We start from the raw sequence: 18,109 nt of genomic DNA on the forward strand, positions 1-18,109 counted from the left end.
CGAGCCTCTGAAGAACCAGTGGGTTATGTGACTGTCTGATGTGTAATTGTTCAAGTTCAGACAGACAATCTTTCTCTCAAAGTCGTTCAATACTGTTTATGCATCAGTAAATCAAGCCAGTGACTAAAATATCAACTTCACGTCGTTTCTAGTAGGATGAAAATATCTTATTTAAACTGTGATTAAAATATATACAGAAAGCGATCAAAGAACAATCCCTTTCCAATCGCCCAAGCTGTCAATCACACAGCGTGAGTTTATCTGGACACTTGCCAAAACTCGTTATGAAATCAATGACGCTGTTACACTGCACAACGAAGCTCTTACTGTACTTACCTCATGTTTGCGTTGATGAAATCATTAGTGAGAGTGCAGAAACTGCATTACAATGATAAGATCTTCATTCACGCGATCAACAGGCTCATCACGGCAACCTTTTATGTGATGGGAATAGATCTAAATACTTAAACTTCTCACGATTTGTTAATCTCGATAGCTGTAATTGTAAAAACGTATAATACTGTAATAGTAAAAGTATTCGAGAGAGTTCCACATGTAATGCTAGCTATTTCATATGCAAGCATGTCAGCCAATCACAGCAGTGGGCGTTTACACTGAAGTCTCACAGCCAATCACAACAGTGGGCGTTTACACTAAAGTCTCACATCAGACACGCCCCTTCAAACAGAGCGTTCAAATCAGAGGCTAAAATCAGGGTAGGATAAATGCCTTTTATTTCTAAATTATAAAAAAATTGGGATCTTACAAACAGACTAACATTATAAGGGCACCCCAGGAAACATTCTAAAATAATAAAATAATCCATGCAATGGGACCTTTAAGTGAACATGAACAGTTGAGAAAGAAAACGCATGTGTAACAGTATAATGGATCTGTGCGTCAGGTCTTAAAGTGACAGCAGCCTAATATTCCTGGGCCAGATCTGGGCCGACACTATGTTGCTGTCTGGGATCTGATCATCCTCCATAACGTGTCGTTATTTACATCTCATACCATCAGTAAAATTCGAGAGCTCTGTTATCAGCCCCACAGTGAAAATTAAACCATATCCATTCTGACTGGGCCGGAATGGAACGGTCGAGCAATGAGAATGGGAAAAGCGGCTCATGATGTTATGCTGGTTTGTGTGTTTAGGAGCGCTGGCGTGTGACATCAGAACAGGCCAAAGCAGAATCATCTCTGAGAGGACTGGAGGAGGAGAGACGGACCATGATGCAACACTTCAGCATGGAGAGAGAGGAGCTGGAGAAGGCAAAGGTCAGGCACAAAATGACATCACATCACTCATTAAATATGAAGAGATTTATAAATTCCATAGTGATTTTTAGATACATATCGAATAGATACACGATACCAGCTGCTCTTTCTCTCTCATCTCTCCGACAGCGAGTGACACACAAACCCGCCTCCACTCACTCACTCACTCGTTTCTTTCGTTCTGGATGAATATTGTTGCTGTTACAGGGCTTGAATTTCGGCGTGGGATTTTACGCATAATTTTACTAATTCAAGTGCGGCACATGAAGCTTCTCAGCACTAAATTGAGCTCTTTTTTGCTGCTTATTGCTCTTAAACAGTCAAATACACATAAAATAATGTCACCATCATTAAGTGACAAGTTAATGGAAGTTATTGTCCAACTAAAGTTAGTTTTTTAAAAGGATTAGCTTCTGTCGCAGAGAACATTAGTTATTAACTTAGGGCCGCTAACTCAACACTTTTAATGTGTTCTGGCCATTCATTTGCACGACAACAGTGTCTGGTGGCTCGAGAACGCAAACTTTAAAATAGGTTCCAAGGTGCAAGTTTTGAAGAGTGTTATCTCAGTGTAAACTTCAAAAACGCGAATCTGTGAAAATGCTGACGCTGTGCACATGCGTATTACATGTCTAGTCTGTAGGTATGCGCAATTGAATATATATGTGCGCAGGCGTGTAATCTTTCTTTACAAATTGACATCGCCTAATTACTTGTCTGGCCTGCATAATACAGAATTTTTTGTCGTTTCCACATATCCATGTGAACTGGAATCATTTTGATAAAAAAAAAATTCTCTCTCTCTCTCTCTCTCTCTCTCTCTCTCTCTCTCTCTCTCTCTCTCTCTCTCTCTCTCTCTCTCTCTCTCTCTCTCTCTCTCTCTCTCTCTCTCTCTCTCTCTCTCTCTCTCTCTCTCTCTCTCTCTCTCTCTCTCTCTCTCTCTCTCTCTCTCTCAGAGCGCTCTGCTGGAGGAGCAGCAGTCCGTCATGCAACACTGCGCTGAAGAGCGGCGGAAGCTAGCGGCCGAGTGGAGCAGGTTTCACACGCAGGAGAAGCTTCGACAGGAGCGGGTCGAGAGAGAAGCCAGCCGCCTCATGGAGAGAGACGCGCACAGAGAGGGATCCATCCTCAGCATGGCACAGGTGTGTGTGAGACTCACCATCTAAACCTTCACACACTATCCGTACTGTATCAGCAGATCAGGACAACAACTTTCGCTCATGCTTTACGGCTAATATTAAAGGTTCACTTCAGAATGAAAATTTTCTGATAATTTACTCACCCCCACGTCATCCAAGATGTTCACATCTTTCTTTCTTCAGTCGAAAAGAAATGAAGGTTTTTGAGGAAAACATTCCAGGACTTCAATGGGGTCCAAATGTAAGTTTCAGTGCAGCTTCAAAGGCTCTACACGATCTCAGCCGAGGAATAAGAGTCTTATCTACACAAACCATCTGCCATTTTCTAAAAAAATAAACATTTATATACTTTTTAACCACAAGTGCTCATCTTGCACTAGTTCTATGATGCACCACGCATTACGTAATCATGTTGAAAGGTCACGCGTTCTGGTACAAAAATGTAGAGTTGGGCGAAAAAACTCCATCTCATTCCTCCAACTTCAAAATCGTCCAACATCGTTGTTTTACCTTTTATTTATTTATTTATTTATTTTGTAAATGGCTGTTGACTTAGTCTTTGCATGTTCACTTTGTAAACACTAGGTCTGTACGTCATGCTTGACCTTTCAACGTGATTAAGTAACGTGTGAAGTCGTGGACGTTCAAGACATGCATTTGTGATTAAAAAGTATATAAATGTTTATGTTTTTATAAAATGGCCGATGGTTTGTCTAGATAAGACTCTTATTCCTCGGCTGGGATCGTGTCGAGTCTTTGAAGCTGCACTGAAACTGTCATTTGGACCTTTAACCCATTGGACCCCATTGAAGTCCACTATATGGAGAAAAATCCTGGAACGTTTTCCTCAAAAACCTTCATTTCTTTTCGACTGAAGAAAGAAAGACATGAACATCTTGGATGACGTAGGGGTGAGAAAATTACCAGGAAATTTTAATTCTCAAGTGAACTAATCCTTTAATCATGACGAACAAAAAGCTGAAGCCAAAACAGATGTTTTTAAATATATGAACCTAAAAGAAATTATGGATTTTATTTAATGAGCTAATGTTTACATGCAAAAACAAACGGCACGATTTTACGTCATAATTATGTCTCTGTACTATTATTATTTGCGACTAAAATTTTTAGTCTTTTTTGTTTGTATATTTTTTATCTAATTAATTACAAGATGTTGTGATTAATTAATCGCATATCAAATTTGTCTTAGAAATTACCCTCAATAGATAATTATGACCGCCGCTAGCATAGCTAGCGAAAGCGGTCATATAGGGATTGTCAAAGTTTTTTTTTTTTTTTTTTTGTCAATCTACTGAATTTTCCGTCAACGATACCAGGGACACCGAAACACCGGGGAACATGAAATTTGGTGGGCATGTAGCCCCACTAGACTTTTACGGAAAAATTTCGTTTGGTCCCCAGGGGCCAAATTAATTTATGTGCACATTTAGTGACTGTACACTCATCGGCCTGTAGATGGTGCTGTTGAGCGAAGGGTTGCTGGTTTAGGATGATACTGTCACACACACACATGCAAGAATACAAACAAACGCAAGCATGCACACACACTGACATCCACACGCACAGACACACACCCATACACACACATACAAATCCACATGCACAGACACACACACACAAACACACATGCACACACACAAACACACACACATACACACACACACAGACAGACATGCACATACTACTACTTTTTTTAGGTATATACATAAACACGCAATACAGCCAAATTGCTCCACGTCATTTATTTTTGTGGAAAGCCAGTGCAGGCCTGAGCGGCGGTCATATTTTGTACCGCCATACATCTAGTTTAAAGTCATTATTGTGTTAAATGAGAAAAGCATAAAATAGACATTACAAAAAGTAACCTTTGAAAAAAAAAAAATTCAACAGAATTTACTACACAAACTTGAGCCATGAGCGAGTAAATTATGAACTATACCTTTTTGGGTTTTCTATTAATATGGAATGAATAATATGAAATGGTACTCGAAATTAGAAACAAAAACTGCCAGTAGGTGGCGGTATATGTCTAAACGATCAAGTCATTGAGTCGTTCAATTCATTCAAACAGCTGATTCATTCAGGAATGAAGTAAATTGCAATCAATCCCAGTTTTCCTCTGTAATGCTCAGGAGCAGGCGGATCTGAAGCTGCGCGCCGGAGAGCTGAAGCAGAAGGAGGAATCGCTGCTGAGAGAGAGAGACGGTCTGGAGAGAGAGAGACAGGAGCTGGACAGAGAGAAAGAGAAGCTGAGCGCCACGGCCCTGCGGCTCAAAACACGCGCTCAGGAAGTGGAGGCGTTCAGTAAGGTAACGACTGAAGCGCTGCGGTCAGCGTGTGACGCACCTGATCATGTGACTCTGACACGTTTGCTCTCGTGTGTTTGCAGCTGGCGTCCGAGCGCTTCGAGGAAGGAGAGCGAGCGCTGAGAGAGGCCAGACAGGTGGAGGCCGAACATCAGGCCAGACTGCGCAGCATTCATGCACAGGTGGAGCGGCTCAGACAACAGGAGCACAGCTTACAACAGGTCACTGATGAACACCGTAGTTTTAACAATATTACTTGATTGAAATACACTGTGCAAACAAAGCGATTCACTGAGAGGATAATTAGCAGCATGTTTGACTGAAACCATGACAGTTTGTCACTCTACACCACTATTTGATGGATATGTAGCTTGTTACTCTTAAAACTGCACTGATGTCACACACTACTCAGTAATGTAGTCATCTAGTTATGTAACTCTGATCATGTGACCTCTCAGGAGCGCTTGAGGATGACGGATCATCACAGAGACATGGAGCGACTGAGACGCACTCTTCCAGTCAATCCAGTGACGTCAGCGCCTCTCATCACAGGTACACTGTCCCTGTTCATTCCCTGCAGGCGTTCAGCGTCTCAGACAGTGAGTCACGTGTGTGTGTGTGTGTGTGTGTGTGTGTGTGTGTGTGTGTGTGTGTGTGTGTGTGTGTGTGTGTGTTAGATTTCTCTCCAGCGCTGGCCAGCACACACCTGAACGCCGCTGTCGACCCACTGCCCGCCGAACTACACGCCCGACTCGCCCTCATCAAACACACCGCTGAGAAGGTACAGTACGACACCCATGAACGTCACAATACGGTCACTTAATACCCAGTTTTCCCAAGCAATGACACGCTCTGATACCAGAGAGGACCATAACCATCAAACTCAGCACAGCATTAAAGAGGCTTAACATAGTATATACATATGGATTACACTATGGTTGTACACTGGTTATTGCGGTGCATTGTGGGATTGAATGAGTGCACTCAATAACATTCACTATGGTTTCAGACACCACTACAAATGGCTGTTCCCTCAAATAGAACCCTATTTAAGGGTATAATGGGCGATTTCAGACACAGCCAAACTTTCAACAAGTTAAAATGGCCGCCTTTATTTCCTCTGTGAATCTCTACAGACTGACGAGTGCTCATCACAGTAACATGATGTACATGATAACGTAAGCAATGACGTACATCTAAAAAATATGAACCAGAAAATCAACGTGCCTAATAATTCTGCTGTGTTCAGTAGTTCCTATTTAAAAGGACACAATTTTAATTAAGAAATAAAAAGCAGTTGCAAATGTTGTACAAAATACACAGACTACTCCTCTTTGCACCAATACAATGTGCAACACTTTGTTTTACCACCAAATAATATGTAATAACTAATTAATTTAACTTACAGTGGAATGTTTTCCTCAACTTCTCACGACTTCGAGGCATGCGAGTTCCTGAACATGATGCGATACGCTTATCCTCAAAGCGGTATACGAGATAGTGTGGGTTTAGGACACTGCAATCTGGCATTTTTAAGACACGGGACAGTCTTGCACACTTACTGTCGTGTGTACTCGCTCTCGAGTGGCCAAGATCACAAGTGTGGGTATTTGGGCTTTTGCTACTCTGAACAATGCCTGAACTTCATATTTTGAACACTTCATGCGTTGTTTCTTGCCTCTTCACGATGACTCGCTTAATTTATTCCTAATTTGTAAGTCGCTTTGGACAAAAGCGTCTGCTAAATGACTAAATGTATCTGATCAGGCCCATCATTTCTGTGGCCATGAGTGATTTCTGACTCGTACCCATAATTCTCAGAGACTGTCCTTTTAGGGCTGCATTCAGAACATCAATATACCATCCTATTCTTACTATTTCCCAAGTACTAAATGTATGCATGGCATATTTGGATGCATTATTTAATTTGCCAAAATGTTCAGTATACAAATCCACAGGCATGAAACTGTGCTTTTTTTCGTGGCAAAACCAGATCTAAAAAAAAAAATATATAGACTGCAGATGAAAGTGAAGCCAAATTTTACAATTACAATATTTGGTGTTATACTTTCATCTGCTATAACAATGTGGACTTTTTAAGGATCAGTTTGGCGATTAACTTTTAATTAGGAGTGTCTGCCATTACAATGCAATGTTCAAAATACATAATTGTGAAAGTGGACTGGCAATAAATTACTTTTGTGGGTAAATGACTTGTTTTATCTAACACTTAAGAACTGTTTGATTAGGTGCAATAAGGTGATCTAAATTATATATTAAAATTAACCTCTAAAATGCTTCTTTAAATCCAGTTACTGCAGAGATCTGCACAAATCACTAAAAACCAGTACAATCATTGGGAAATATTTTATTTCAACACTGAGTTCAGTTGACAGCCATTATTACCCTAAAAGGACAACATCCCACACTGAGTGTTTGTGTTTCTGCTCATTCCTCTAACAGGACCGAGACTTCCTGCAGGAAGAGCAGTATTTCCTGGACACTCTGAAGAAAACATCATTCAACACATGACAGGAGTCACTTTCTTATCTTTTTACAATGTTTATTCTCAAATAAAGCAGGTTTCAGTTATTCTCATGGTTTGGTGTCTCTCTCCAACACTCACGGCCACTGCAGGGGCATTTCTGCAGAGATTAAGGGGAAAGTCACCAGTTATTTATACATCTAAAACAAAAGTATACATTATAAAAAAAATAATAATAAACTTGTATATAAAGCCTCAGGTTACCATAACTCAACATGTTATTTTCAGACAGGGATAACTTGTTTCATCACAGGCTTGAATGTCTAAACACTGATCTTGGGTCAGATTTGTTCCTTTATAAATCCCAGAAACCATCAGAACCAATTCTGACCCAAGAAAAGCATTAAACTACACATCTTAAATCACTTTACTACAAATGTACTGTGATTGATACGTACCTCTGTGAATCAGGTGAAGCAGGAGCTCATGGTGTTTCTGCTCCGTCTGTGAAGAGAAAACAGAGTCAGACGAGTTTCACAGGAGATCACAGCTGCAGATTCACACCGGCTCTGGTTTCCTCAGAATATTTGGCCATCAGTTTAGGGGAGTTCAGAGGGCATCTATAGCCGGGCCGGGACTCGGGCACATGGGGGGGGAACATGTGTGTGAACAGTGAGAGGTTTGAGAAGAGAGGTTTACCTGCTCAGCACTGAATCAGATCCAGACGGTCACCTGAAGAGAGAGAGATCATGTGATCAGATTCAGTGGTTCTGCAGTGATGAACTTCAAATCCGCACATTGTGTCTCAGAAAGAATTGGTTTAGCCATCGTCAGTTATCGCATCAGACGGCACTTCCTGTCTCATCACAGAACACGGGGCAACTTTATAATCAATGCTTTTGAACATGAAGTGACTTAAGTAAACTAGTGGCTTTCTAAAAATGCAATCGGAGCAAGGGTTTCAACTTTTCTGAAATCACGATGAACATGCAACTCAGTTCAAGAAGTTACAGCAGTTGCAGCATTTCAATCAAAGTAGTGGCCAAGTATTAAAGATTAAGTGGATATTTGAATTAAATGGTTATTTGGCCAATATTAAACTGGGATTTGAACATGGAAAAACTCTAATTCAGCATTTTCATCTCAGGAAGATTCAGCATAACATGTGTGTGAACAGTTAGAGGTTTGAGAAGAGATGTTTACCTGCTCAGCACTGAATCAGAAACACCAGACGTTCACCTGAAGAGAGAAAGATCATGTGATCAGATTCAGTGGTTCTGCAGTGATGACTTTATATCTGCACATTGTGTCTCAGAATCATTCTGGTTTGCCATCGTCAGTTATCGCATCAGACGGCACTTCCTGTCTCATCACAGAACACGGTCAACTTTATACAAATACATTATACACATATACATAAAGTATTTCTTTTAAATTAAATATATGGCGTGTTTTTTTAAATAAAAAAACAAATGCAACACTCACCAGTTCAGGGAACTGCGCGCCATAATCACAGTGAAACCGCCACCAGAAAATGCAGATCTAGTCACATTAAACTGGGCCTGCAGAAAGACAAACGTGGCAGAGTTTAACACTGACCGCCATTACTGCACGTGCACGAATAAACCCATTGCGATTATTAAATCCCTTGTAATCAGACTTACATTAATCAAGGTGGCCTAGAAGCTCTGTGCTCGCATCTTCTTCGCGTGAGAATCATTATGAACACGTTTTAATGGAGATTAACTCTTCTTTGTGTCCGAGGAAGAGCTCGGGATCCACGAGGTGCATGAAGAAAGAGAGCGAGGAAGAGGGAGCGAGCGCTTTTATACAGCGGACGCGTCACGGACCACGTGACAAGTGGGCCACTCTCTGCTGAACGAAAAGGGGGCGTTTTCAAACCGGGAGAGGTGTTTTTTTTATTATTATTATCCAAAGATAAAGATACGGAAGCCTAAAATAATTATTATCAATTTTCTCCAACTAAGATCAATAGCACCTCACTGCAGTACACGAAACCTATACCTAAACCTAAAGTATACCTAAAAACCCAACTCCGCCCCCTGGATCCAGATCTAAGGGGTGGAGATTGGTAGGTTTATGTATATGTAAGATAGGAGGAGTTGGATCTGGATCTGGATCCAACTCCTCCCCCTAGATTTCGTGTTCTGCAGTGAGGACCATCTCACTAAGATCACGAGAAAAGAGCTTATGTCAAGATCATGAGAACTAACGATCTGCAACATTTTTATATATAGGCATACATGATACAACATATATATATAGTCAACATTTGAAGTGGATCAAAATCTTTTATCAAAGTTAAACATGAATTTTGAACAATCCCCGTTCTAGGTTGGCAACTTTGATGAACTTTTTTGATCCACTTCAAATGGTGACTACTGATGTAGGCCTATATAGATATTTTTTACAGTCCATAGATGGATGTATATACAGGATCTTTGTTTTGACTGTTTTTTGTGTAATTTTGTCACAGTATAGCTATTCTATAGGCTAGTCTTTATTTTACACAGGCTACACATTTTATTCGTCATTTATAATAATAGCCTAATAATAATAATGAACATTTATTCGTTTAGCACTTTTCATACACGGAATGCAACTCAAAGTGCTTCTCAAGCATAAAAAGAAAACAATTTCACACAATATTAATATAAAATCTTCAAAATCAGCTATAGGTTCACTATGTAAAATAAAGAAATTGGCAATACAGTTTCACCACAATATCAATATAAAAATACTCAAAAACAACTATGTGAGAATCAGAAGGTAAAATAAAAACATAAAACAGACACCCAACTTTACTCAATATAGTTATATTGAACCTCTGAGCTTCTTCGTAAATGGGTTACACTTAGCTTCCTCCGGGTCAAAAAAGACCGAAGCCTTAAAATGTAACTTTCTTTTCACCCAGGAAAACCAATCAAATATATTTTTGTTCAATAATATTTTTTTTATATTATTTAGAATTTTTAAAGATTTTTATGATACTTTGCATTAATTATATATTTTTTATGAGCTATTTTTTTCCATTAGAATTAATATATATATTTTTATTTCATTTTTATTTTATTTTTTTTCAATAAATGCACCATTTCACATCAAAGTAGAGTGCAGGCCTAAAAAAAAAAAAAAATCACGTGAGAAGAGCGCCATCTAGTGGCTTTAAAAATATATAAATATGTGTCATGTCCTATAACCGCCTATAGGCTGCCTATAGCTTTTTTATTTTATTTTTTTGATTCCCATTCGGAAAGAAAAGAATTAATTACTAAGCAACCACTGAATGGAACAACACAAATTATATATCATTTTAAAGCTTAGGATCTCAGCTTTTTAATGCATCTAATCACATTTATTAACTCCTAACGAGTGCTGAGTAATCCCTCTAAAACCGAGTGTACCGCCAGCAGGCGCCACCTAGCTGCGAAAATATTCATCACCATATCTTTCAAAAATTTTGCCTTGATTAACACAAAGTTGATGTCATTTGAAAGCTTAGAGTCTGAACTTTACAGTGAATGTATCCACTTTGAAAAACTCTTATGTATTGCTGAGTTATATGCTGATAAATAGAATTTATTTTTTTCATAATCTATAAAATAATGTACTGCAATGTGTCAAAAAACATCATACAGCTCATGAAACATTCACAGATCATTGAAAATGGCACTTCATTTTTTACAGCATATTATTAAAATTAAAATGAGCCCAAAATTAACATAATCTATTGCTTTTATGACAAGATATTCTTCATGGAGAAAAAATTGCCCATGAGGGGGTGTCAAAGACTGTACAAAAAGGCTATCTCTTTTCCAAATGCTGTAACTTTTGATTCCTTTATCCAAAAAATATATATATTTTATCCAGATGCAGCTTACATGTAGAAAAGTTGTAGTTCAACTTGTAGTTCTTCACTAAAAAAGAATTTTCCTCCTACCTTATTTCCTTCCTGAGTTATTCCATGACAAATAAGAAAGATATGCAAAATCATAATAAAAATTATATATATATTTTTGTCTTTTATCAGCCGTTTCTCGGCAGGACAATGTCCAAATGTAATCTAATTTATATTTTCAAAAAATGTAAAAAGAGTTCTTTCAAACGATACCTACCTTTTGACTCTCCTTGCTACAGTTTTGGAGTTATGATTATATAGTTTTTATAAGTTTTGGTGCAAAATTTGTTGTTGTGTTTGTGTGTGTAGGTGTGGGTGTGTGTGTGTGGGGGTGGGGGGGGGTGGGGGTGTCATATTTGCACTCTTGATGTTTTAGAGTGTCACCCCTTTATTGCTGTGCACTTTTTTTCTGCACAGTGGCTGATTTGTAGTTTGTACCACCAAAAGTTTCTCTGAGTTTTAGTGTTTTTTCGTATTTCCCATTCATTTCCTATGTGGGTCATTTTTGACCCGGAGGAAGCTAAGTGTGACTATTTTTTTTACGACCCTTTAACATATCCGAATCATGTCCATGATTTTTTTTGTGTTCACATAGCTAATACGACAAAAGTTACCAAGTGTCATCCCATTCCGATGAAGCAAAAAAATTAAAAAATTCAAAACGTAAACGTTTCGGGTCATTTTTGACCCGAAGAAGCCCAGAGGGTTAAAAAAAAATTAAAAAAAGATATGTCTTAACCTGCCTTTTTAAAATATGAATAAAAATATGTGTCATTTGTTACTTTTTAACTGCAATCGCTGACATTTGTAATTTGAGGTTGGATTGGGCTACAAGAATTATCATCAGTCAAAAACTATATAGGAAAACACACATTTAAGCATAAACCATATGTTTTGGCCTTCACGTGCTGAATAACCAATATGAATATAAGTTTAAGTAATGATTATTTAAGTAATTTATAATTAACTTGATCATTGCATTGTTTTTGTAGGCTATCAACAACACAATGTACAGAAGCACATATACAGAGTATTTCTACAGCATGAGCTTTATATGCATTACTGATATTTAACTGACCTTACAAGCAATAATATAAATAAAATGTGTTGACCTGAAATGATGACTCAGAAAACTTTAAACTTTAGGATCATTTTATTGACCATACAGAAGCTGTAGCCACAACCTGATGACAAAACTAAAACAAATCAAGTGAGTGACTATATCATCAGCGAATGTTAGCTAATAGCTAACGCTAGATTGTGAGTGGAAGTAGATTGCTTGGAGCTTTTTACAACGTGTAGGCCTATAATTCACATAAATGAAATGTTAAACTAGTTCACAACAACAATCCACTTACAAATATGCAGGCGAACTCTCTCTGTGTTTTCCTGTGAATCTTACGAAAATAAAGGTCAATAAACGTAATTATTTAACAATCATATCACATAATGCAATTTAATTGTAATTATATTATTTAAATGTTTAACTCTAAAAATGTGTTTAGGGCTATATTTTACCATTAAAAGTGCAGCTGCACACAAACTGATAAAAGCTAGGGATTATTTCTTAAAGTCCCCCTGTGGTCAATCATTTTATCCCTTAAAACTTATCTTTGATCACCAAAATTACACATTTAAACTTTTTTTTTTTTTTTTGTATGTCTCCATGCCTTAAAAAGCTTGAATGCATACTGGACACCCTTGCCTCATTTAGTATTCGCAGTTCTATTAATATGCAAATTAGCCCCGCCTCTACTCACTCACAGCAGCTCAGAGATCCACTGGTTGACGAACACATGTTGAGCTACAAACTACAAGGTACAAACTACAAGGTAGTTTGTGACGTCAGAAACACCAGCGATTTCAAATCATGTTTTTGAGACTGTCTTTGGTTCACTGCAGTTTTATGGAGAAAATACTCAGCAATGGTGTCGAACTTATGAATTTACACATGGTTTGTCTTAAAGCATATTAATCAAACCACATAGACATTTACATTTACATGTTTGCATTTAGCAGACGCTTTTATCCAAAGCGACTTTACAAATGAGAACAATAGAAGCAGGTAAACTAACAATAGGACAACAATATGTTGACAGCCGTTTTCAGCCGTTTCTTGAAAATGGCTATGGACTCATCTGCTCTGGTTGAGTTAGGCAGATCATTCCACCAGCAGGGAACAGTCAAGGAAAAGGTCAGGGAAAGAGATTTTGTGCCTCTTTGAGATGGCACCACAAGATGTCATTCGCTTGCAGAGCGCAAGTTTCTGGATGGCACGCAAGTCTGAAGTAATGAGTTTAGGTAAAAGGGAGCAGAGCCAGTGGTTGTTCTGTAGGCAAACGTCAGTGACTTGAATTTGATGCGAGCGGCAACTGGCAACCAGTGTAATTTTGTGAGGAGAGGAGTGACGTGTGCCCTTTTCGGCTCATTAAAGACCACTCTGGCTGCGGCATTCTGGATCAGTTGCAGAGGTTTGACAGAGCAAGCTGGAAGACCAGCCAGGATAGCGTTACAATAGTCCATTCTGGATAAAACTAGCGCTTGGACAAGGAGTTGTGTAGCATGCTCTGATAGGAAGGGCCTGATCCTCCTAATGTTGAACAAGGCAAATCTACAGGACCGGGCAGTTCTAGCAATGTGGTCTGTAAAGTTCAATTGATCATCAATTACCACACCAAGGTTCCTGGCTGACCTTGATGGAGTTATGGATGACGAGTCTAGCTGAATGGTGAAGTTGTGATGAAGTGTTGGGTTGGCCGGGACCACGAGTAGCTCTGTCTTCGCAAGGTTTAGTTGAAGGTGGTAGTCCTTCATCCAGCCAGAAATGTCTATCAGTCAGGCTGAGATGCAAGCGGCTACCGTCGGATCATCAGGCTGGAATGAGAGGTAGAGTTGTGTGTCATCAGAGTAGCAGTGATAGGAAAAGCCATGTTTCTGAATTACAGATCCTAGTGATGACATGTAGATGGAGAAGAGAAGTGGTCCAAGCACTGAGCCCTGAGGCACTCCAGTGGCTAGATGTTGGGTCTCCACGACACCCTGAAGGACCTACTTGAGAGGTAAGACTTGAACCATTGGAGTGCGGTTCCCGAGATGCCCTTCATCTTTAGGATTGACAGGAGGATCTGGTGGTTAACTGTGTCAAAGGCAGCAGACAGATCCAGAAGGATGAGAACTGAGGATTTGGAAGCTGCTCTTGCCAGTCTCAGAGCTTCAATTACCGAGAGCAGGGCAGTCTCAGTTGAGTGTCCGCTTTTGAAACCAGACTGATTGTTGTCCAAGAGGTTGTTCTGTGTAAGAAAGGAAGATATCTGGTTGAAAACAACTCATTCAAATGTTTTCGCGACGAATGGAAGAAGGGAGACCGGTCTGTAATTCTCCAGATGTGCTGGATTTAGAGTGGGTTTCTTAAGCAGTGGGGTTACCCGATCCTGCTTAACTGCTGTGGGAAAGGTACCAGTGTAAAGAGAGGTGTTGATGATATGAGTGTGTGTGGGTACAACTGAGGATGAAATGGCTTGAAGTAGGTTAGTGGGAATAGGATCAAGCGGACAGGTAGTAGGGCAATTGAAAAGGAGGATTTTAAAGACTTCTGCCTCTGAAAGTAGAGAGAAGGAGGGTAGAATGTGTATGTTAGCTGGTAAGATGTGCGTGTCAGTTTGTGGATTGGTAAACTGGCCGCTGATGGTGGTTGTTTTCATTATGAACAATGTGGCAAAATCGTCAGCTGTTAGTGTTGATGAAGGAGGAGGAGGAGGAGGAGGAGGAGGAGGAGGAAGAGGAGGAGGAGGGTTGAGAAGAGAGGAGAAGGTTTTGAAAAGCATGCTAGAGTCAGAAGAATTGTTAATTTTGTTGTGATAGTAAGTCATTTTAGCAGTAGGGATACATTAGAGAGTAATAGAGATATTAGCAGAGAAGGAAGAGAGGAAGGACTGATAAAGACCAAGGTCAGTAGGATCTTTCAATTTGCGCCACTTCCTCTCTGCACCCCTGAGTTTAGAACGATGTTTGCGGAGAACATCAGATAACCAGGGGGCAGAGGGTGTAGCGCGGGCTGGCCTGGAGGAAAGGGGGCAGAAGTTGTCCAAGCAAGATGTTAAAGTGGAGAAAAGAGTATCAGTTGCACTGTTAGTATCTAATGTTGAGAGCTGATCAGGTGACGGAAGTGTGGATGAGACCAAAGAGGATAGACGAGAGGGTGAGAGTAGGTTTTGCCGAAAGGTGACCTGTGGAGGAGTGTGTGTTGTGTTCTGAGACAGGTTGAGGTTGAGAGTGAGGAGGAAGCGATCTGAGGTGTGCAGTGGAGTGACCAGTGTATGGTCAGTGGAGCAGTAGCGCGTGTAAATAAGGCCCAATTGGTTACCTGATTTGTGAGTAGCCGCAGTAGATACTCGTTTGAGGTCGAATGAGCCAAGTAGAGTGTGGAAATCAGTAGCCTGAGGTTTTTCTAGGTGGATGTTGAAGTCTCCAAGAACTACGAGAGGGGTACCATCCTCCAGGAAGGATGAGAGTAGCACATCAAGCTCTTCCAAGAAACTACCAAGATGACCCGGGGGACGATAAACAACTACAAAATGGATTTTAATAGGACTAGTGATGGTAATTGAATGCGATTCAAATGAGCTGTTGTCACTCAGAGGTGGTAAAGGATCAAATTTCCAATCGCTTGAGTCAGACCAGTTCCTCCACCCCTACCAGTCAGGCGAGGGCTGTGTGAGAAAGTGAAGTTAGTGGAGAGGGCAGTAGGTGTGGCAGTGTCCTCTGGTCTGATCCAGGTCTCAGTCAGGGCCAATAGGCTGAGACCTGAATGACTAGAAATAGATGTAATGAAATCAGCTTTGTTTACAGCGGACTGGCAATTCCAGAGACCAGAGACCAGAGGACCAACAGACAAGCTGGTGGCCTTGGCAATTTGGGGGCCTGTTTCAAACAAACAGTTGATGTTATTGGATGTCATCTAATTTTTGAAGGAGTTACACCGCACTCATGATCACCAAGGTGCCAGACAACAAAACTGAAGATCTAAAAAAATAAACTATCTGCACACTTGAATCCTTTAAGCAAATTTAATCACCAAGCTTTCGGTCAAAAGACCATCCTCAGGGCATGCCTTGCCTTTTGACCGAAAGCTTGGTGATTAAATTTGCTTAAAGGATTCAAGTGTGCAGATAGTTTATTTTTTGAGATTGGATGTCATCTTACAAAGACAAGACGATGAAAGCAAAGAAATGAAAAATGGAGAACAGGGATATAAGTAATTTAATACAATATTAATGCGAATAGGCTACATCAAGAAGAAATCTTTTACACATACTCAGATTTTGACGTTTAGAACTTATCCAGCGATCTCAATACGTCATGTTCAATTGACTTCTAAGAAAGTGCGGACAGTCTTCCTTGCAGCATGGTGGACCGCATGTGTGAGATATAGAAAATTAAACGATGGAAATTTTTTTAATGAAACTAAAACTGCCAGTAGGTGGCGGCAAATCATTGTCTGAACGAGTGAATGAGCTCAGCCATTCAATCAATCAGTCAAACGATTCCTTTAAAACGTGGACTCCATCAGTTGCTTGGAGACTCTTCTGCTGATTTTCTTTTTTTCTTTTTTCTTTTTTGCGATATATATATGCCTCCGATATTATTGCAACCGATAATTAGATTTAACAAACGAGGTATCTGATTTATATATGTGTGTGTGTGTATATATATATATATACACACACACACACACACACACATATATAAATCAGATACCTCGTTTGTTAAATCTAATTAACACAAAATCTAATAAAGCCTAATTTTATGGAATGAACACTAAAGGTTCCACCTTGTTTTGATGCACAGATTTTTTTCCAAACCATTGTTTTACATAATGATCAATGCAATATGCTGACAAATATTCCAGACTGAAGCATAAGGTAGGGATCGTACAGTTTTGCACTAAACGTGCTGAGACAACCAGGGGTCTTCTATTATTTAGAGGTTTTAGTCTGATGTCCAATTACACTAATGATGTTTTCTCCAGCAGTGGTTTGGGTTTCAAACACCTCGTTCAGTGATATCTGTAACAGGTGAACGTAAAACACTCTGACATGCAGTGACCAGGACGAGATTTGAACTGAAGGAAACTGTTCTCAGGAGGACAAAGTTTGTTACATAAATATCATCATCAGGTTCAAAAGTTGTTCTTCTCTCTTACTTTCTCTTACTTCTCTATGTTCACTAGGCCAGAGCAATGTAATGTGATTTTTTGTGCTTAATAAAATCCCCCTACACTCTATGAAGTTTAATGGAAAGTTTGTATATATATATTGCTTGTACTACTGTGGTAATAATGTGTTTTATGCACATAACATTTAAAATATATATATATTTTTGAATATGTAGCCTATATGGCATTACCTGTTTGTTTGTTTGTTTTTAAAAATATGTTATTTTAGTATAATTGCTGCACTATAGGCCAGTTTTAGTTATATTATAGGTTTAAATATCAGTTAATTATAATTTTTTTAATGTTGCTGTTAGTTTAAATAATTCTTACAGTGCTTTTGTCATTTTAGTACGTTTTTTTAATAGCCTACGTCTATATCGTTTTATATACGTTTTAGTTATTTTATTAGGCTAATTCTTCATAAAATAAACGAAATAAAATAAATAAGTTTATGTTTTTAATTTAATTTAATTTCAGTTAACATTTATCTTATATTTTAAGTTTTTTATTGTTTTATTGTTTTTTAAGTATGCTAGCGCTCCTTAAGTAAACGTAATAACCTTACACAAACTACTGTGATTTTTTGAATACTAAGGTAACATACGTTTTTAATGGCAACGGTATTCTTTAGAGATCACCGTCATAATCTCAGCACTTTTTGGCGACGGAGGAGTGTGTGATCTTCAGACTGTCACGGTCACGCCCTTTGCCTGCGATATTTTAATGTCATGCCGCTTTTCTGTCACT

At 39.1% G+C, this 18,109-nt stretch overlaps 1 protein-coding gene and 1 long non-coding RNA gene across 9 annotated transcripts in view; one reads left to right on the forward strand and one right to left on the reverse strand.

Moving 5' to 3' along the window:
- The window catches only part of fbf1 (Fas binding factor 1), a 214,230-nt gene extending 206,894 nt beyond the window's left edge, over window positions 1-7,336 (forward strand). For all 8 annotated transcript variants that reach the window (XM_084387524.1, XM_084387517.1, XM_084387520.1 and 5 more), the window contains 7 exons: window positions 1,156-1,278; window positions 2,235-2,420; window positions 4,571-4,747; window positions 4,828-4,965; window positions 5,203-5,296; window positions 5,422-5,525; window positions 7,208-7,336. In XM_084387524.1, coding sequence (XP_084243650.1) covers window positions 1,156-1,278; window positions 2,235-2,420; window positions 4,571-4,747; window positions 4,828-4,965; window positions 5,203-5,296; window positions 5,422-5,525; window positions 7,208-7,276 — 891 coding nt within the window. In that variant the 3' untranslated portion in view covers window positions 7,277-7,336. The remainder of the gene's footprint in view (window positions 1-1,155; window positions 1,279-2,234; window positions 2,421-4,570; window positions 4,748-4,827; window positions 4,966-5,202; window positions 5,297-5,421; window positions 5,526-7,207) is intronic.
- LOC311277561 lies at window positions 7,098-9,030 on the reverse strand. Its single transcript, XR_014625288.1, has 6 exons — window positions 8,894-9,030; window positions 8,715-8,791; window positions 8,433-8,468; window positions 7,929-7,961; window positions 7,688-7,733; window positions 7,098-7,389 (listed from the first exon to the last, which is right to left on the reverse strand). It is a non-coding gene; the product is annotated as an uncharacterized lncRNA (long non-coding RNA).
- Window positions 9,031-18,109: the final 9,079 nt, after the last annotated feature.

This window comes from Rutilus rutilus (assembly GCF_951802725.1).
Source record: "Rutilus rutilus genome assembly, chromosome: 1".
Taxonomy (NCBI): domain Eukaryota; kingdom Metazoa; phylum Chordata; class Actinopteri; order Cypriniformes; family Leuciscidae; genus Rutilus; species Rutilus rutilus.